This window comes from Phyllopteryx taeniolatus, chromosome 4 (assembly GCF_024500385.1).
Source record: "Phyllopteryx taeniolatus isolate TA_2022b chromosome 4, UOR_Ptae_1.2, whole genome shotgun sequence".
NCBI classification, from domain to species: Eukaryota; Metazoa; Chordata; class Actinopteri; order Syngnathiformes; family Syngnathidae; genus Phyllopteryx; species Phyllopteryx taeniolatus.
In genome coordinates this window covers 26,076,457-26,098,103 of record NC_084505.1, presented here as the reverse complement: position 1 = coordinate 26,098,103, position 21,647 = coordinate 26,076,457, and the positions used below count along the sequence as shown (strand labels likewise).

The window sequence follows — 21,647 nt, the reverse complement described above, 5'->3', positions numbered from 1 at the left end:
ATTTGCAAATTTTGGGGGGAACCTATCCTCGGTTGCTCGCAGAAAAACTCACCTATTTGCTGTTTTTGTGCTTAAGCCAATGCCGTTTCATCTAAAATATTAAATCTAAAATATTTTATTTACAGAACTTAACCACTGTATAATAAAACTAAAATAATGTAAAACGACTCACCGTTTCAAGTTGTCCCACAGGAAGACGTTTTTGCAGCTACTGTCACCTAGTGGCGTTGGTGGAACGATCAAATTTTTTCACCATCGGAAATAATGTACAATGAACTAAATTCCGTATGCTGTTCTATGCTTATCATATTTTTCGGTACCTTTTTGTGGTGACGTCAGAAACAAAGTGAAGTCCCAAAAAAAAATAAAAATCATGATGTTTGAATGCCAAATGTTCCATTTCGGAGGTTCCACTGTATCTGTGAAAAATACAGGACGGCGAAGTGATCATGTTTTTGCGAGGGACCCTTAAGCTAAGCCCCTCCCCCCATTTGTTTGTCCTTTGTAAGGAATCACCGCTAACGTCTAAATATGGTCGAATGGGAAAGTATTTTTGAGAGAATTATATTTTGCTGGAAAATATTTAAGTACTTTTGTCTTAAAAAAAAAAAAAAAAAAGCAAACTCCTTTTTTGTAAGATGTTGATAAATGCATGCGTTTTGATGATGACGAGATGTTTACATTGTATTTAAGAAAACAAAAGAAAGAAAAAAGGGAAACTTGTGCCTTTTTTTGATCGCACCTGATTTACAGTTTAACACTTGTACATAGTACAAAAATCCTTGTTCTGTTGAGTGTAAAACATTTTTACGGAATGATGTGTTGAAGCCCCCCACACACTCGCCATGTTCTTTTTGTGTGTTGGAAGGAGAAATGAATGTACGATATACATTGTGACAGACTTGCTACCTGAATGTGAGACAAAAGACATCTATAACCTTCTTTATTCTAATATTTTTGTTACTTTTTTTCCTCTCATCATTGCTCATGTGGCTCAAAACGAGGATAATGTTGAAAAAAAACAAGTATTTCTTATTTTGTAACAAAATATGTGAAGTGATGGATCTTTTTTGTTTGTTTTTTTGAGTTGTTGCTGTTGAGATGATTTCCTAATCCAAGGTTGTTGACCAGCACCACAATAAAATCAACAAGTCACTACACATTGTTGCTGTTTTCTTTTGCCCTTTTTAAAAAAAAAAAAAGATATATAGACATTTTTGAAAATATTTCTTTGGGGGGAAACCAAAGAAAATATTTTAAATATGCGAATATTATAAATTAATCTAAGCTTTTGTGCTGTCCAACAAAAATATTTTTGTTTTCCAGATTTTTTTTTTTTTAAATGCAGTTAATTTAAAAAAAAAATCATAATTATTATAGCTTTCTTTGCTGTCCCAACAAAAAAAAACAGTAGTGTACAATTATTTTTTTTTTTTTAAACCAAACAAAAAAATCTGAAAAAACTAATTTCTTTTATTTGCGTTTCAAATATAAAATGTAAATAGATGTAGTTTTGTTTTTTTGGATTAAAACTCAATATTTGAAGATGCATGCTTTTTGTTGGACAAAATTTCATTATTAATCACTATTGCAGCATTTCGTGACTACTCAACAAAAAAACATGTATAGTGGATATAAAACATCTCCACACCCCTGTTCAAATGCCAGGTTTTTGTGATTGAGAGAAATACATTTAAAAACTTTATCCACCATTAATGTGACCTATAACCTGTGCCACTCAATCAGGGGTGGGGTAGAGTAACAATAAATATAATACATAATAATAAATAACCTGCCAACATTTAAAGTGACTTATTATTAGCCTGAAATACAGTTCAGGATGTTCTAGCAGGCTTTAAATAAAATATGAAAATGAAAGATGCATAGTAATTAGTATTTCAAATGATACATCCTCACAATTTATTTTCCTTTCATTGCATTTAAACTGAACTTTGTCATTAAGACAATAGACCAGTAGAATTGCTAAAAATAAGATTTCTTACTTTTTTTTCCCACTTATTGCTTGCCAGAACCCAAAACCAGTTCAGCTGTGGCTGAATTTAAAATAGCTGCATTGGGCGGCATGCTGGAGGACTCGTAGGCCAACAACACAAAAGGTAGGCTGGAGAAAAAGAAAATAACCTCACGATCTACAAACTTATCTTTTTGCCAGACAGTATTACTTTATTTTTCTATCTTCCCTTCCCCCTCCCCTTTCAAATCCACAAGCCTCTCCAAATCTCCCCCAGATTTCCAAACGCTTTCACTTGTAGTGATGCCAGATAAACAGAATCTATTGGATCAGGCCGATTTCACGGCTGCGCCCGCGCACATGGCGGCAGCGTCTTTGGCCCACTTTCCCATCCTCGACCTCCCTCCATTTTCTCCAGTCTTTCCATTAAAACACTCATTTGCATTAGGATGCTTGTGCTTGTTAGTTAGTAGTGGTGGGAAGCAGATTCTTCAGGTTTCTGTACTTTTTGCTTTTACTCCCTTCATTTGAAAACGGATCTCCTTACATGGTCAAAATAGGCTTGTGACTTTATTCAACCTACGCGAATGACCACACGAGGTTAAAAAAGACATAACTAGAGAGAGGAAAAGTCAAACACAGTTGAGACAGCCGCAACATGGAGGAATCTGAACAATGTTCTGCTTTAAAATAAAATATTTTTTAAAAGATATCTGTTTGGGAACACTTACATTGTTCTGAAATGTTTAATATTTTAATTAGTAATACTTTAGAAGAATATTATGGTCATGAATAAATGCATGTTCACGACTCTCTAGTCACACGGGCTAACAATTAGCATCTATGTGGTGGTGATACCCTTTAAGCAACGGATATCTGAACACAAACATTGGTAGAACATGTAGACAGACCCTATAACAATATTCATAATCCATTTCGACTAACTAATATTCGTGCTGTACTAATAAGCAAGAGGAGTTGGGATGTCTCAATGAACAGTACATCCATGTCTGGTGTACACAGTCACCAGGTTGCCACGAGGCACACACCAGAAATGAGCAGCACAACTAACAATAGAACTATCAGAGAGCAGATATTTGGCGGTACGCCCTATCGCTACCATAGGGCAGCCACTTGGCTAGTGGTTTTTACCCAATATCATAAATCACCTGTGAATGGTCAACTTTGTTCGGTAAATGTAGCAATTACTCGCAAGACAGTGGTCTAGTTACTTTCAAACCAAGCAGCCATTTGGCTTAGCTGAGGGAGTCATGAAATCCTGAGTGCCAATTGTAATTATATCATGACTGTAAGTTGTCATACAGTGTAATATAGTGCTAGTTTTCTCATTAAAAAAAAAAAAATTTGCATTTTTTTTTGTGAAAGGCTGCAACAGAATTTTACACGAGTATCTATACTTCTACTTTAGTACAGAATGTGAGTACTTTTACCACCCCCTTTAGTTTGTGCACCTTAATCCGGCACTTTGCGGTAAACCGCGGCGCTGTGCTGAGTCATGAAAATGGATGGGAAAACAGGAAGCGTGGGGGGGTGGGGTCGGGTAGTGAAAGATGAAGGACACTGCATCACAGTGTGGCTGGAACATCGCCAGGAAGGGTCGAGGAAGGAGAAATGAAGACCCCCGGTTTTAACTTTCCCCGGCCGTCCATGCCCGCTCTCAATCGACACGCGGACGTCCGCTTTACTGATATTAACGCAATAAAAGGCGACACTACGAATAAGACACGACTGTGTAAATGTTTTATGTTGCTCTACGTGTATTGTTGGTAGTTGGTTTATTTCAACAAAAACAAACAAAAAGTAAAAGTGAATGGATTTTGTCAGATTGTTTTTGTGACTTCAGCTTGTTTATTCGTTAATCGTAGATCCTCAGTTAAAAAGTTATAATCCAAGATTGTTGGCATTTGATTATTTCAAACAAAGTAAGGTTGTGGCTTTTCATCTTGTTTTCAAATTTTAGCTTGCATATGCCATTTATTGTAGATCAACCACTAAAATTATAACATTGATTATCCCACATTAAGATCATTGGTACTTGGTAAAATTAAGTGAAGTAGTGGCAAGTAGCTTTTGTTTCTTTTTCCCATTTTAGCTACTGAATTTTTAATTTTTTTTTACACCATTGCCGATTATCAAACAAAAACATTAGATCAATTTAACCAATATTGTTGGTACTTGTTTTATTTAAAGGCAAGTGGTTTTTTTTCTTTTTCTTTATCTCCATATTGTTGAGTCTTTACACTTTAGCTAGAGCATGTCTGTTTACTTGTTTATTGTAGGTCATCAGGTGAAAATATTAGTTATGACCCAAGATTTTTGCTACTTGGTTTATTTAAAACAGAGTATTGGTGAGTGACTCTCATTGTCACAATGTTTAATTTTCAAAATTATAGATTGCAAGTCTCATTTATTGTAGATTAACATCTAAAAACCTCACAATAATGATCAAAGAGAAATTATTAGTACTTGGGTTAAATTAAGCAAAGTAATAAGAGTGGTTTTGTTGCTTTTCGGCCCACATTTTAGCCACTGTACTTTTTTTTTTTTTAAATCTCTGTCGAGTCTTTACACTTTAGTTTGTGTATGTAGTGAAAACAGTTACCGAATATTTTTGCTACTTGCTTTATTTGAATCAAAGGTGTTGAGTTTTCAAATTTTATTCGTGATTCTATTGTAGAGTTATAGCTGAAAACATCACGTTCATTATCCAAGATCATTAGCACTTGATTTAATCAAAATAATGGCGATGGGCTTCCGTCTTCCTGGTGTCTACCTTTCGCACTCGGTACGATACGCTTTTCGCTTTAATAGTAGATGAACAACTGAAAAGATAGTTGGTACTTGGTTTATTAAAACAAAGTAACGTTGTGTGGTTCTAAGGTATCAAAAGCACAAGCAATATATATGATGACCTAGCCAGTGCAAAAAAAAAAAAAAAAATAATACAATCAATTGAGACTGGAGTAGAAAATAAGCATTCCGAGTAGGAATGTGTAGATGAGTCAGATAGTGTTGGAGAGGAGGAAGATGAAGAGGAGGTGGAGACGGAGACTTGACAGACAGTCTGGCTGGTGTCGCCGCTATGATTCAGCACAATTTCAGAGGGGGGGGGAGAAGAGGGATGAAGGGCCCCGAGGGTGGATGTCATCCATCTCATTGGTGCTCGCTTGCTTTGTTATGTAATCACCGTGTGTGTGTGTGAGAGAATGTGTGCACAGATAGATTATATACAGTGTAAACACTAAAGTTTTTTGTTTTTTTTAGAATCGAAGATTCGATCACTTATTCCATCGATTAATCGGATCCAAACATGTTAGGAGTTGATTAATGTGAAGGGCTACTTGTTCGATATACATTTCTGAGGCTGCTTCAGGTTCAACCACGTTAGTTACAGGTTATTATTCTTACTACGGCTACAAATAATGATTATTTTCTGATTTATTTTTCTCCATAAATTGATTATGATTCATTTCCATCTGTCACTGATGGTGTAGTGGTACACTTGCCTGACTTTGGTGCAGGCAGCGTGGGTTCAGTTCGCACTCAGCGATGGTGTGAATGGTTGTCCGTGTCTATATGTGCCCTGCGACTGACTGGCGACCAGTTCAGGGTGTAGTCCGCCTTTCGCCCAAAGTCAGCTGGGATAGGTCCCGCGACCCTGACCAGGATAAGCGGTGTTGAAAATGGATGAATAATTTCCATCAAAAATGTTGATTGTTTCCCAAAGTAAAACCAGACGTTTATCTTATTTGATGAAACAAAGATAATCTGTCTGCTTTCATGGAGGACTGCAGAAATCAGAGAATATTGACTATTGAGTCTGAAATCAGATGATTTTGATTAAACAATGGCTCTAGACGATTAATCAATTAACAAAACAGTTTTTGATAATCGACTAGTTGTCGATTAAGATAGAAGATAGAATTAGATTAGATAGAATGGTTCAAATGCCCAATATTCCAACTCAGTGAGTCAGTAAACCTGATACACACATGGATTTAAAAAAAATAAATAAATAAGATTTTTTTTATCTATTACACACACAACGATAAATACTACCAATCTCAAAACAGCACACCACACACAAAGATTCTGTTCCACCACCGATCTAGAATCTAGTCGGCAACAACCAGTAAGCACAAGACGCAGCATGGAAGAGGACACGCGACAGGAGGGAATTTATGATGGTGGTCTTGGGACTTTTCTTTCGGGAAAGAAACAAACAAAAAAAATCACAAACTTTATATAAAAAAAAAAATATTTTTTAAATTACAGTGGGATAAAATCCTGGAGACATCATGAAATCGGACTTTAGTCTACTGAGCAAGCTAGAGGTGAGTTCTTAAATTAAGCTAATGGTTGGTGTTATAATACGAATAAAAATAGACTTAGCTATTTTAACTATGTTTGTTTTCATTTGCTCCCGCTTCCTTGTTCTTCAGTCAGGTCACTATTTTCACATCACAATTCAAAAACTCATGACTCGGGAGTCGTCAGCTTTCTCGACACAAATTATTTTTCAATTATTTTTTTTTTTTTTCCCGTAAATATTGAACACGTTTAATATTTAAAATTATCAACCAGCACCTGATTCGGACTCTTAACACACCTCAGACTACAGGATAATATTATGTAACAACAATCAGGCATTTGTCGACCTTAGTCGGAAGGGGCAAAATCACCCCGATTGTCTTTGTGTGCACCAGGCCTTAAATATTACTATTAAATAATAATTTGGCACTTTCACTAGCATGTATGTTAACTCATTAATTGTAGATAATCAGCTAAACAATTGTGCTCATTATCAGAGATTATTGGTACTTGGTTTATGTGAAAAAAGTTAAGTTTTTAATCAGTTTTCTTTTTTTTTGACTGATTGTACTGTCTATCTGTTGAAGAGACTGGAAAAAATGATCTGGAAATAACCATTTTAAGTACTTTTTTTTTTAAGTTATCAATTTGAACATTTATTTCACTGCAAGAATACATGTTTTATTCAACATTGGTCGAGAGACTGCCCCCATAAAAGGTGTATAAAAATGAATCCAAGACCCTTTACAAACAACAACACCACAAATCATCATTTGAAATTATTGCAACCGCCGGTGACAACTGAAATGACGTGCTTCCACTTTAAAACCTTGTGACAAAACCTCGGCATTGCATTCTTCATCAAGATACCATACACACAAAAATCTAATTAAAATACTGCACTTTATGAGGTTATCTATCATAAAATCAGATTTTTTTTTTTTTATGTTCAATTAAAATCATTTAAAATCGTTGGACATTGTTTTGCAGGAGTGTCTGCCCAGAAAAGGTAACCAAGCTTTTAAAATAAGCATAAAAACCACCCCCAAAAAAAGAAAAACAAACACTTGGTTATGATAATAATAATCTCAATAGAAAATGACCCCTCCTTACGCTGACACGAACACACTCATCCTGCATTTATTTATGCGGAGAGTGGTGTGATGTTTGGGTGTCTGCTAAATAAAAGCTAACAAGGGCACCAATTTCATAAAGCTAGTTTTGGAACCCCAAAATCTATGTGCGTCTCATTTGGAACGTGAGAAATATGCAACCAAAACCTTGTTGATTTATGGCAATACATACCCGTTTACATTCAGGGCTCGACAAGGCACGTCGGCGGACCAAAACGCTGCTGTGTGAGGGGCGTGAGGGAGTCTCATGGATACCATGTATAAGTGGGCGGAACAAGAAAAAAAATGTCCATGGCTTGAGAGAACACAACAGGTGAAAATAAGGCGTATAAGAATAATAATTCCATCATTGTGTCCGTTTTGGAGGCTACATCATCTCCACATAGTTCTCAGGGATGAGGCCCCGCTTGCCCTCCAGTTCCCCCTCCAGCCAGCCGGGCTCTCTAGACTGGGTCACTGCAGGAGGAGAGGACATGGTGGTGGTGGTAGGGGTAAAGTGTTTAGGGGGTAGGGTGTTAAGGGGTGCAGGGTAAGATAAGAAGAGAGCACAGGGAATCAAGTGAGTGTGAGCAACTGTACTCTAGTGTAGTGTACATCTACGCTTTGTTGTTGTTGTTTTTTCATCTGGCACTTATCTTTTAAAGTCCACTTTTATGATACACCTCGCATCCAATAAATACAGTATAAAAAACATTTTAAGAAATCATGTGTCAGAATTTTTAAAATACAACAAAGCGGGCTTTAGGAGAACAAATTTAAGACATTTCAAGGCCACTTTGAGCAAATTTAAGACCTTGCTTCCAATATGGAGGGGACGATATGGTTTAAATCTTGTCTCATAGTATTTTTAAGATATTTTGTGACAATACTTTTATATACTACAAAAGGGTATAAAATGATAGAGTGCAGTTATATAGTGCCTTATTTATACCATCACGGTGCCCAAAGCGCTTTACAGATGGTATACACCAATGGGCAAGGCGCTGCCATCCAAGGTGCTGCCAGGCCTACTAGGAGAAATTTAGGATTCAGTGTCTTACCCAAAAACACTTTGACAGCAGACAGTCGAAGCCTGGATTTGAAACGCCAACCCTTCGGTGAATTGACGACCCGCATAAGAAGGTTTAAGGATGACAAATGTAAAGGTCCCATGCCATCAATTTGTTTTAAAGATCATCTTTGATGTCCTTTGATTTGAGTTTTCAAGAAATGTTGAGTCAAATGCTGTTTTTCAAGCTATTGTAGTTCAAACTTCATCTCACAGAATCATTTTGACCTATGTTATGCATAAAACAGTAGAAAGAAAATGTATTTTGATGGCATAGGACCTTTAAGACAAAGACATTTTAAGGCCCTTTTGATGATCCACTAAATATGACCACTCAGTGTGGGTGATATGGGTTCAGTATATTAAGATTTGTTTTCTCAACTATAAAAAACCATCTACAGGTTTAAGAAAGACTCCTTTTAGATGTGTTTAAGACACTTTGATCAAATCTAAGACCTTGCATCTAATAAAGATGACCATTAGGAATGGTGTTATGGGCTTAATCCTCCTATACACAATATTTTTAAGAAATTTTGCAACAATATTTTTTTTTTTTTAAATATGATGGTTTAAGGAAACAACATTCATAACATTGTAAGAGCATTTTAAAGCCACTGTGATCATATTTAAGACCTCTCCTTTGCTTTTAACGGCGTGATTGCTTCTAGTTCCTATAGTTTCATCGTGGTACTGAAATGTTGAACAAGAATATTACAGGTGATTATGTCAAAGACGTAAAAAAAATAAAATAAAATGGCTATCGCAGTGATGAGCCATGCATTGTGGGATCTGTCACTATAAAGACTACAGCAAGAGTACGACAACCTAATCCTCATTTCCTGTGAGAGCGATTAAGGCTCTGTTGGTCCTCTGAGTAGTAAATCTGAGTCTCCCATCCACCAGCCCCACCCTCCCTCATCCCTCTTATCTCGCTGTTCGATGGAAGATCAGATTGGGAGTTCGTTTTTCCTCCCAATCCAATATCCCGGCCGGGGCCGCCACTATTGCGCGATAACACTTACCGGCGTTGAAAATTGCGCCGACCTGGAAGGAGAGCTCCGAGTCGTGCTCGGCCTCGCACGGGTACACCGCCTTGGCTTTCCTGCCGATGACACTGAAAAATGGTGGCAATCAGTGAGCTGGCTGGTATTTGGTGGGGGATTACTGAGTGGTTCAATCTGGACCTGAGACCTAATACATGATCCTGTCGCCGCAAGAAAACGAAGGATGAGCATTTGACTACATTTCCTTGCTCGACGACTGATTGAGTGTTCTTGGGGCTGTAAAGGTACTTACTTGGTGTGAAATCTGGGCCTGTTTAGTTCTCACATGAAACCATAACTTATTCTGATGTATGAATGGCATCCGGTGGATATACAGGTTAATTACTTTCTACCATTTAATGGAAGAGCATTTAATTGTTCTGCCTGTTACTTACTACATGTCATTGGCATAGATAGATGAACAAAGATCGTATCAAGTAGAGCAGTGATTCTCAAAGTGTGGTACGAGTACCACAAATGGTACTCAAAAGATCCATTGAATTAAATGTTCCAACTGTGCATAATGTTATGGTGGCTTAAACTTTTTTTTTTTTTTTTTTAATCCAGTACAGTACATGTGTTAAGTAAAATTCCGCTGTTTTTAACTTTTAAGTACAATATATTTGATTTGAATTACTTAGAAAAAAGTTTTTCAAAAAATTTTGTTGGGTACAATTTTGTATTAATCTTTATGTGAAACACAATGCAACTGAATCATTAAAGTACAGATTTGTATTTTCCTATATTTTAGTGCAGATTTAATGTTCAAACTGTATAATTCTACAGTGACTAACAAAAATATTGTTTTTTACTTACTACATTACTGTACTTTACTTTGTACTGGCCATTATGGTGGTACTTTGAAAGCTGAGTATTTTTTAAGGCGGAGAAAACAAATCAATTTTTGGACCAATTAAGTGAAATTGGATAATTTACCACATTTGTGGTTGATAATCACTGCACTAAGGGAACCAAATGCCTCCAACATAAAATGGATTTTCTTTTGTGTAAACAAGGACACATTTTATGACTTTAATGAATACTAAAACTGCAAATTACCTGCAGAACATTTTCGTATAAATTCAAGAATCTCAAATAAACAAAATAATGTATACAATGATTAACTAAACAACATAACAGTTTTATAATTGTATTTTTTGGAAAGTGCAACATCCATAGTTTGTCATATTATATACCAATATGCACTGCTTAGATTTATTTACTACTCTCCCTTTACAAAATTACCAATTTGATATTTGGGTGGAGCCTATTCCCACCTACTCGCTGAAAAAGTTATCTTCGTATGTGTTTTTTGTGCTCCTTCTGAAGCACCCTAAGGTGTCACAAGATGCTGCCAAAGCCCTTTCTCATAGAAAGGTAAGTACAATGGGGTCAAAGAAGTATGTTGAAGTGATACATCTCGACTGAGAGACAACCTTTGAATGTTGGGGGGGGGGGGGCTAAGTTTAGCCTGGCTGGATGGAGAGATAGATCTTCCACTATCTAGCCATCCATCACATTTGGAAGGGTAATGTTATAAGATTATTTTAAAATGGTACTAAAGTGTTCTGGGATCATGTGGTAAATATGCCGTTTAAACTATAAATATAGGCAATTATAAAAACTTCACGGGCGGTGTCAATTTCATGTTTTTTTTAACTATTTGCGACGGCTTGGTCCCTATCCCTCATTATACAATGACAGCTATCCGATTCATATCTGATTTTAATCCACACGTGGTTCAGGCCTGGTTTGGTATATCTGAGGATATTGGTCAGATTCCATGTGATGGCTTTTTTCCAAAAACAATCCGAATTGCATCGTTTGAATTCTGAAGCGCATTTACATCAAACCACCTGAGTCGAAATAATTAAAATACAGAGCTGGGAATTCGGAATTTGGCTTTCACAAAAACAAAGTAGATGAATGCTTTTCTTTCCTGGGAAAGATTAAAATAAATAAATAAATAAATAAAAAAAAACATTTGGCTGTTTTGCCTGCCATCGCAAAGTGTTATCTCCAAGCCAGCAGCATTGCCAGGTAGACGCCGCACGCTTCCATCTCAGGGCACGGTCGATAAATATTTCATATTCTTTTCTTGCAGAGCCACAACAACAACGTGCAAGGAAGGAAGGAGAGGAGGCAGAAAAAAAAACTAAACTGGAAAGCAACAGGCAGAAAGAGTTTGCATGTTAAAATTTTTGATAAACATGTTCCATTTGTGTTCATAACATTAATGGACTGGCCAAAGACAGGGCCAGACCCGTTTATAATTTTCTGTGTCACATCTAAAAGCAGTCAAATGAGCTCACAATTTCAACGCAGTCCAATAAAATGACAAGTGGGCTTTTAGGTGCCTCGCATTTGACTAAAAAGGGACCGAGGTTGATGCTTGGTGCTGCATTCATGTGACATGCAAATATTGGCAAAATTGAGGGACAGCTTAATGAGCAAGAATGGAAGGAAACAAGTTTTTTTTTTTTTTTTTTTACCTCTCTAGTGGCTTTTCTTTGTCAGGTGTGCAGACATGCTGGCCTTCTCCTAACCAGGAGGCTGCTGCCATGGATGCTCTGCAGAATAAAATTGTACATCTTAACGCCGCAGCACTCTACACATACAAGTGTTGATATGACTGGGGAAACCATACGGTTGGCTACTGAATTTGGCTTTTTTTTCCCAGCAAGTGACATCAGAAAGTTATATTAGCCACCTTTAACTGGTTAAATTATTCAGCATCGATAGCAACTGCAAAGGACGGCGGACGCCCCCCGTTGTTATGGCGACGAGCATGAAACTTCCACAGTGCCTCACTGAGGCGAAGAAATACAGCTAACTACTGTAGGTGCAAGCGTGCCGTACGTTCAAACAGTGTGTAGGCTGACAACGACCGGATGACTTTGACTCCATCAATGCGACTCCACCCACTTCCTTGGAACAAATGACCACATGTAGGCATTGCACTGCTGTGCTCAAGTCTGACACCAACATCAAATGTGTTGCTTTAGTAATGCTATAGTGACCAAAAGTGTGTGGGGGTGGGGATGTGGGGGGGGGGGGATTATCGTCGTGTTATGTCATGTTTTTGTTTCTTTGTCCATCCGCTAGTTAGCAGATTATTTCCACGATGATGAATACAAAGGTAGTACCACTGTGCCGGATGTAGAAAAGCAGCCCCAGAACCTAATGCTAAAACATAGTAGACTTCCCAGTACTATACCGAACATAATACAGTGGGTCTTCAGTTTATGACGGAGTTCAGTTCCTACGGTGGTGACAAAACCTTAATTTGTTCACAAGACGTATTTTTATTGAATATTATTTTGACAGTGAACCCCCGCTATTCGCAGGGGATAAGGCACCAGGCCGGACCGCAAACGGTGACAATCTGCGCATAATTGACGCCAATTATAATTGCAGTAAAAGTTTTAAAAAAATAAAATCAAAATCCTGAATAAGAAGGGATAAACCGCCAATAACAATCTTGTTATCCCTCCTTGTCTGAGTCACATCATTTGTTTTTTGCCTTCTACGGTTTGCGCCTCGTTCTCCAAAAGACAACCACTATGTTCTGAGACACTAAACACAGTAGTAACCATAGTTACAATTAGAAACGCTAAAACTAACCGTCTGAAATGATATCACGGTTTATCGGTAAACCGCTTCATCCCTAATCCAGAGCATCAGTGGCTTCTGATGTGCTTTACACATCACCCGCTGTCAGAGCTGCCGATTCCTTGGGCGTGAACGTACAGGACCAAGCAGGGGGTCCAGGTAAATGCCGAGTTGGGAGCCAGGGGAGCGGGAGTCGAAGCCAGGCGTCCCTCTGCGTTCCATGTCTGCCCCGGGGCCAGCGCTAATACATCACATAATGGGCAAATTGCTGCCTAGCTGCCGCTCCCATAGAGACGCTAATCAAGGAAATTAGGGGGAATGGCTGGGGAGGGGGCTGGAGGTCGAGAGGATGCGAGGTTACCTTGTAACCGATGGAGGAGAGAGATGGCCGTAAGGTGCAGGGATATTCTGCATGGCTTTCTCATTTTGGTTTCCCTGACCTGTCCATACCCAGCGGTGGCCGCTGTGTTGAGACAACGCTTGAGGGTGATTTATAGCTCCGCAGTGGGCTCAGCTGCACCATATCGGCATGGGGTGGGGGACAAAACGCCGCCGTGTAGCAAATCCACTCATTAACCCAGACCCTGGCGCAATCACTGTCTGCCTGGGTCACAGCCATGAGGGTCAGATGAGGGGAAAGTCACCAACATCCATCAATGCTGCCCATTGTAGGACAATTAAAACCATCTACATAAATCTACACTAGGCTAACACCTAGCGGACATGTAGCTGCCCTAGAAACAGGTTAAATGCGGCGGAGGTAAAATGGATTCATCCGGAATAAAAATTGCTGTCACAATTATGGCTAAGCCAAAGCGAGGGAAATTGCTCATTGCCGTTGCTCTGGTGGCAAAAAATAGCAGCGAGCTTTTTGAATGGCTCATCTTTTGTTTCCCTCCATCAGCGACTGAGCTAAGCTTCTTCGGTAAACACGATTAAATGCAGTAAATACGGACTTTGTGGTATAGGCGATGTGGGGAATATTTATCAGCATATACAGGTAACAGTTGGTAGATGGTGTAGAAAGTTGATGATTCAATAATATTAAATATGTACAGTCATTTCCCACTATTCGAGAAGGATGTGGACAGAGCGCTGCTGTGAATGGCAGAAAAGTGCAAGTAATTGACTGCCCCTAAAAATGTTTACAACTGCATATATTAATAGTTCAAGCAACAAACATACCACAAACTATGATTCCAAAAGAGTTTGGTATCATTTCAAACACATTGTACATTATCCTTAGAAATAAATGGCTGACCAATTATTTCATTTTGAAAAAATTCACCATTCACATGCTGCGAAGAGTCTTTGGACTTTCCAATAACAACCCAGCCTAAAGTAACACTCTCCAATATACAAAAATGTCAGTTTCTCAGTCGAGATGTATAACTTCACCATACTTCCTTGACAATAATTACTTTGGTGGCATCTTATGGCATTGTAGGGCGTGACAGAGAAAACATTTGCCAATACGTTTATAGTTTTTCATGCAAATAGTTGATGTTGCAAATGGTTTTTGCAAATTACCCCCATTGTGGGACTAATAGAAGTTATCTTAAGAAGGGTTCCACAGAAAAAAAGGCAAATAGGTGAATTCGGCAAACTGCGAATTGACGCGGTTTCACTGGATACAGTGTGCCTTGAGACATGAGTTTAATTCATTCTGTGACTATGCTCGTAACTCAAAACAACCGTTTAACAAATCATCTTTCCCCAGTGAAATGAATAGAAATGCCATTAATCCGTTCCAGCCTACCCCCAAAAACAATTTTTGCAATGTGTTTTTTGATAAGAAAAATAGCACTCTATAATATTGTACATTATGAAAACACACAATGATGACATAATTATACAGAATGTGAATAATTAAACAGTTTTTGCCACATGTTTTGGTTCAATTCATTGGACATTGTGGTACTCCTTGTGGTTTGGGAGCAGTGTAATACAGACATACGGATATACGTAAAGCCGGTCAGTCCTCAGTAACCCGCAGTAATATTAGTAGTTCTTCACAGAGGATAAAGAACATATGCCCGTGAGTAGGGTTGCAAAATATATTGTTATCGAGCTGACCATTGCAAGACATAATTCAATTGCTCGACGTCAGGTGATCTGTCGGAAGGTTGTCGTTCATATGTCACACTACACGGAAGTTGTCCCAAAAATCAAACATGCTAGACTTCCCATTGTGGCGTTGAAGGGCCAAATCGTTGGTCGTGGATTATGTCACACTACAAGGAGTTTTATCAGCCATGATAGCAAATCGGACTAATAACTAGGCTACATTCTTGTAGTCTGATCCAGGCACAAGATGCACACCGCAATGTGTGCGGTTTAAACTAATGCACTGAAACATAGAATTACTAATGCATATGTTACAATGTGTAAAATTACACTGACTAAAAACAAATGAATACTGTTAGGAATGTGCTAAGTACTACAATATAACTGGACAAGAAAATAAATGCATTTAACTTCATGTCTGGCTGGACACTTACCTGCTCAACACTAGACCTCACAGAAATATCTCAGTATATCTCTGTGCTCTGTTGATCATAGTTTATTTTCTACTGAAGCTATTAGAAATTATCTCAAAAATACAGAGAGGAAAAAAGAAAAATGTGTGTTGGTTTTCAGGTCACGAGTATATTATCCTGTATTTTTTCCACATTGCAATATGTATTCGCAGGGTAACAAAACAAACAAAAAAAATGTAAAAATTGCAACGTCATTTTTGCCCAATATCGTACAGCCCTACCCGTGATTTATTGTCATATTATCTGGCTGCATGTTGCTCCACCATTAGTGTTCAAATATCCATTGCTTAAAGGGTTATAACACTGTATTTAAGGTCTGAAGGTCCACTGTGTACGCAGCGGTCAGAAAACCATCAGCAGACGTGGCCCACTGCTTCTCGTAAAGACAGGAAACGTGCCCCGCAGCAGCTGGGGCTTTTTGATCCAGGCACGGAGCTCCAAGTAACAGGATGAGGAGGGTGATCAAGTGTCATTCCGCTAACGGGTAGGAAAGAAAAAAAGGCTAGCGATGGGATTTCTGGTAGAAAGGGGGCTAAAACTGAGACTCTGAGCTCATCGTGCCAAGCGTGATGTATTTGGGTAGGCAGCAAATATAAGTTGCGAACCACCATGACTTGGAATCTATGCTTGGTGAAGATCTGCCATTTTCCACACACAGCAACGCTATCATGTCAAAGTCAAAAGGTAAGCAGAGCTGTAGTGTTATTGGATGCACAAATTGGCAACGGTAAAAAAAAAAGGTATATAAACATAGCACGATAATAGAGACCAAAATGACCACGGTTATCAGTATCATCACAATTTTGCTAAAATAAATGTGTAACTCTTCTTTTATATATTTTGAATATAAATAATCAAAACCCTATGCACTTTCTATTTTTATTAGTAAACAGCAAAACCATTTCATCTCTCATTCACACATTTGATTGTTCTACAAAGTTGTTTCCCTAGCTAAATACAACTATATTAAGTTAATGTTAGTTAATCACAAAAATAGCCAAACACAAAATTGGAAATTTGTTAAAGGTCAGGGTTCTCATGTTCTTCTACACTGACCTAGGTCAGAGTTCCCCAAGGAAATCGGAAGCATAAAATTTTCCAAAAATCATATCGTGAAGAAAGTAGAATTCAGAGGGGGCTGAGGGATCGAAACAAATTCCTGACAGATTCATGAACTAATCATGAGGTATATCTTTGATTGTGTTCTTGCTTAGCAAAATAATCCCTCCCAATTTGAAGAAGATTGGTGAAGTGCTGACAATGTATATCTTTGAACGCCAAGATAAAAAAGATCTTTAATCAGTCCCACAATGGGGACGTTCACAAGATCTGAGGTTTCCCCCCCCCCCCCACCCCACTTCACTCAGATGACAGTTGAGGGTGAAAAATCTAGGTGACAATCATGCCATTTTCTTGAAAAAGAAAGAAAAAAGAAAAGTAAAAAAGCATGGTACTGATTCGGGATGTGTCTGTGTACGACCAGGCAGATTTTTCTGCAGCACTAAATTATCTCGCTTTCCGGAGTCACCTTCATTTAGATAAGACATTCATGAAGGCAATAGAGCAGTTTTCAGCTCCTTTTTTTTTTTTGCTCAGGCTGAAGCTGAAGCTCCAGGTTCCAGCACCTGGAGCGATGCACCACGCTAACAGGTCTCTGCTGTCACGCCCGTGCTTCAATTTATGAGCGAACAAAGCCGAGGTGACACCGGGTGACATATGGCGGAAGTCTTCATAAAGGGACAGGGGCTGCGGCTATGAGGGAGTAAACAAGATGAATATCTGGCCAATGTCAATACGATTTACACAGCCAACGCGCGGCCACCTGTCGGCCAAGCAAATAAGAGCGGAGATTTACAACCTCCTCCCGGCTTGCTTGCCTTCCGTCCTTCCTAAACCACGTCACGCATGGAGGCAAAAAACTAAATAGCCACACACCCTCTGTGTAATTTCAGACAAAAACACCACCCCCAAAATGTCTTACTAACTCAATGATTGCTTGATGGATGGAGAGTTTTTCATTTATTAATTTATTACATTCCTGTTAGCTTTTTAATGTTTAATTTTAAATGTCATTAAATGTGATCCGGTTCCCGCACTTTGTTGTGCATTTTGTTCCCATGAAGCGAATCACGTCCTTAAGCTCAAGGTACCAACCAAACCGTTGACATCGCTACAGTAAGAACATAACTCCAACGTAACTTAAGGATCGCCTGCAAAAATTAATTTGTAATATTCACTCATTCATTCATTTTCCGCACCGCTTATCCTCACTAGGGTCGTGGGTGTGCTGGATCCTATCTCAGCTGACTCTGGGCGAGAGGCGGGGTACACCCTGTACTGGTCGCCAGCCAATCGCAGGGCACACGCACATTCACACCTCCAATTTAGTCTCTTCAATTAACCTACCGTGCATGTTTTTGGGAGGAAACCGGAGTACCTGGAGAAACCCCATGCAGGCACGGGGAGAACATGCCAACTCCACACAGGCGAGGCCAGATTTGAACCCGGATCCTCAGAACTATGAGGCAGATGTGCTAATCAGTCAGCCAATTTGTAGTAGTAGTTGTAATTTGTAATAGAATTTTGTGCTACCAGTTTGCAGCTTTTATGTTTGATTTTAAATGTCATTGTTCCCGTTTACACAAAACATAAGCACTATCGCATTTCATTCACTTGAATGTGAACCGAACCATGACCTTAAAACCAAGGTACATACCGAACTGTGATTTTTGGAGTACTGTTAGTCCCCTAGTGTGTACTATCGCATCAGCATAGTATAATACTGGGTTGGGGAAGGTCTCCTGCATATCTTGCAAGGCAGACACACACGCAAGCAGAGAGGGGTCAGAATGAAAGAGGAAGCGCATAATCTCCCCTCTGTCAGGCACTGATGGAAGTCGACGAAGGGCGAGCAAGTAAAAGATTTCAAGGTGAATTCACAGACATGACACAGCAGAAGAAGGATGTGAAGCGTGAAGCCACAATTCATCTGTCGCATCGACATTCAGGACGACATTCACGGGCCTGTGGCGTGGGCGGGTGGGGTGGGGCGGGTGGGATGGCATTTTGTGGAGCTGACTCACCTGGAGTTGCTGCTGCCCGAGGAGACGCTGGCGCTGAGAGGCACACACTCGCTTCTCTCCGGCGGCGTAGTCTCTGAAGCCGAGGCGGACGAGGACTGCGACGACACCGACTCGTTGCTGCCCATCGACGTCTCGTCTGTGGCGAGGTTGGAGTTGTCGCAGGCTGATGACACAAATGGGAAGAAAAAGTCTTGCCGAGTACAAATTTTGGGGGCTAATGGTTTACAGCTTGCGCTCCTGTTATGAGAGATGAATAATTTATCAATATGTATGGAAATGCTACATCAAGTGGCGACGTAATGAATAAGCCTCGTGTCAGTAGTGAGAGCAACACTGCGAATAATAATGCATCTCATCTCAGGAACCTAAGAAACAATTATGTACATATTTTATGGGTATTGATTTGAAATGTGGCCTCTTAGCACACTACCAGACAAAAATGTCACAAAAAGTACATGCAGTGAACCCCCATTGAGGAGGGGATATATTCTAGACGCAGCCGCAAATGGTGAAAATCCACAATATAAAGAGATCTTTTTTTTCCCCCTTTTAAACACAGTATAAATTGATTTCAACATAAAAAAAAGAACAACCACAAAAGGTAGAGAAAATACTCTACATATTGTACTGACTGTGTATTGGTCTGTACGTACCTTGATTTTCTTAGCGCATTATTTTGGCGAGTCTGTTATGGCCGACAGTACGTATCTAAGAGTGGGATTTAACTAAAATGCTGGCAAAAGCTCAGTCATGGCCCGACAACAAACTCAGATTGACCTCGGCAACCTGTTAACGTTTGTGACATAAACATGACGTACTACAAGCCAAAAACTGTCAAGGATATTGGACACATATAGCAGCAGACTCACATAGACACACTCGTGTTTCATCCACCTTAAATTTCCTTTAACCAGACAACATAGTCTAAATCCATTATCAGGGGGCGCTTCAAAAGCTTAAAAAGGGATTACAACGAGCAACCCAGATATTAAAATTTGCCTATGCGAAGATTTAGACTAGTCCAGTCCACTTTAATGATTGCACAAAAACTAAGAGCACACAAAAAAAAGAGATGAGGTAGTGAAATGTATCATACATAAAAATCTTTTAATTAACTAGAGACTAGAGAGCGTCTGCAGTTTGGTCATTAATGCAGTTTCAAAAATAGCAACCTGTCAGCAAAACTAAGCGTACATCTCCTAAATACGGTTGTGGTGTCAATAATGAATGGGATCAAGTTAGTGTGTCCATAATGCACCAACTCTCAACGCTAGTTATCTAAGAGTACTTTCAACACTAAGCACAAGTACAAATGTAATCTTTTTCATCTTTGATTGAAAATATTTAAGCATAGCAAATTGCTCATTTACAAAATGAAAGCATCCCAATGTCTTCAAAATATATCTGACTAATTCAAATATCTCCAGACTGGTTCCTTCCTTACTGTAGTCACTAAAAACAGATACATTTTGCCTTTGACAGGAGCTTTAAATATACTTCTCTTGATTTTTCTCTAGGTGCTGTGCCTTCCGCACGTCTTTGCTAACCACTGGTATTGTATAGGCCCTGTTTCATGTTATGACGACCATAGTAAATTTATTCTAAGAGTTTGTGTTGTCTCTGTAGACGATTTGAATTAAAATAAATAGGTTTGCCCTCTTTTGTCCAAAAATGACCACAACCAGATACGAAAAGCATTAGCCTGCCTCTGGTATGCTACAAATCAATGCGATGTCATACAGGCTACTGTATGTCAAACACTGTGATCCTCAAAACAAATCAAAATGAACTGATTTGATTGGTGCGTTCGACCATCTGCAATCGTTCAACTCTTTTGTGCATGGATACAGACGGTAAGACGGGTGCATCTCCTACCGGTCTGAATGTCCATAACTTGTGGATTGTAGACAGCCAGTGGACGGCTCTGTCGATTCAGCTTCTTGGACTGCCTCGTGGGTGCGGAGAAGACCGGGGCGGCGGGTGAAAGAGGGCATGACTCGGGAGCATCTGTAAAGATCTGAAAACACAATGCGAAGATGAGCTAAAGTTGCCTGCTAAAGTCTCTGTATCAGTACTTGTATGAATCTGTGTGTTGTGCTGTCACAGAATGACCAAAACATTGCTTAATTTACAAAAACGCACAAGGGGAAATATTTTTATTTTTTTATCCCATGCTGAATCCGGAAAATTGAAAATGAAAGTTTGCTCACACAGAAATTCAGTCTCAATTTCTTTCCCAGTTTATTGGTTATGGTATAGCAGTTCGAAGATTTTCACTCAAGTACATCCTTAGCAGCTGCCTGAAAGCATTGGGGGAGGGTCGTTATCGCTGGTGGCACGACAAAGTGCTGAAGGCAGCAGCAGACGTCATCTCCATAGCCGTAGCCCACAACACCAAAAGCACAAACAAGGCAGGAAGAACATTGCCTTCATTCGGGCTGGAGAGAAGCCTTAGACACAACCCGAACCAGCAGGCGGCCTACTCAACTCATCATCGTAGACTTGGGCAAGCAACTGAAGTTCCAGGACCAAATCACAACAACACCCTTGAGGCCAGCCATCGTGCTTTCTTCTGTCGCTGCTAGGCAGTGCTCATGATAGAACGGACAGTTCCATGGGTGGACCGCATCGAGGAGGCTATTGAGCGGAAATGGTCTAAGTACCAGGAGCTGGCGGAGCAATGCAGAGGAAGTGGCTGGAAGGCGCGTGGATAGCCCATAGAAGTGGGGGTGTCGAGGCTTTGCTGGCCGGACGCTGTGCAAAGTTTACATGGTACTTGGCATCACAGGAGCTACAAAGAGGTAAGCCATGAAGAACACCCCGGAAGCTGCAGAGAGAGTCTCCATATGGCTTTGGATGGAGAGGAGTGATAAGTGGGACAATG

General features: G+C 39.4%; 1 protein-coding gene across 5 annotated transcripts in view; it reads right to left on the bottom strand.

Annotated features, from left to right (window-relative positions):
• Window positions 1-601: 601 nt before the first annotated feature.
• The window catches only part of arhgap10 (Rho GTPase activating protein 10), a 69,444-nt gene continuing 48,398 nt past the window's right edge, over window positions 602-21,647 (bottom strand). For 4 of the 5 annotated variants that reach the window (XM_061770941.1, XM_061770942.1, XM_061770944.1 and 1 more), the window contains 5 exons: window positions 20,639-20,780; window positions 18,764-18,926; window positions 12,021-12,098; window positions 9,508-9,599; window positions 602-7,893 (listed from right to left, as the gene is read on the bottom strand). In XM_061770941.1, coding sequence (XP_061626925.1) covers window positions 7,805-7,893; window positions 9,508-9,599; window positions 12,021-12,098; window positions 18,764-18,926; window positions 20,639-20,780 — 564 coding nt within the window. In that variant the 3' untranslated portion in view covers window positions 602-7,804. The remainder of the gene's footprint in view (window positions 7,894-9,507; window positions 9,600-12,020; window positions 12,099-18,763; window positions 18,927-20,638; window positions 20,781-21,647) is intronic. The other variant, XM_061770943.1, reaches the window with a different exon arrangement.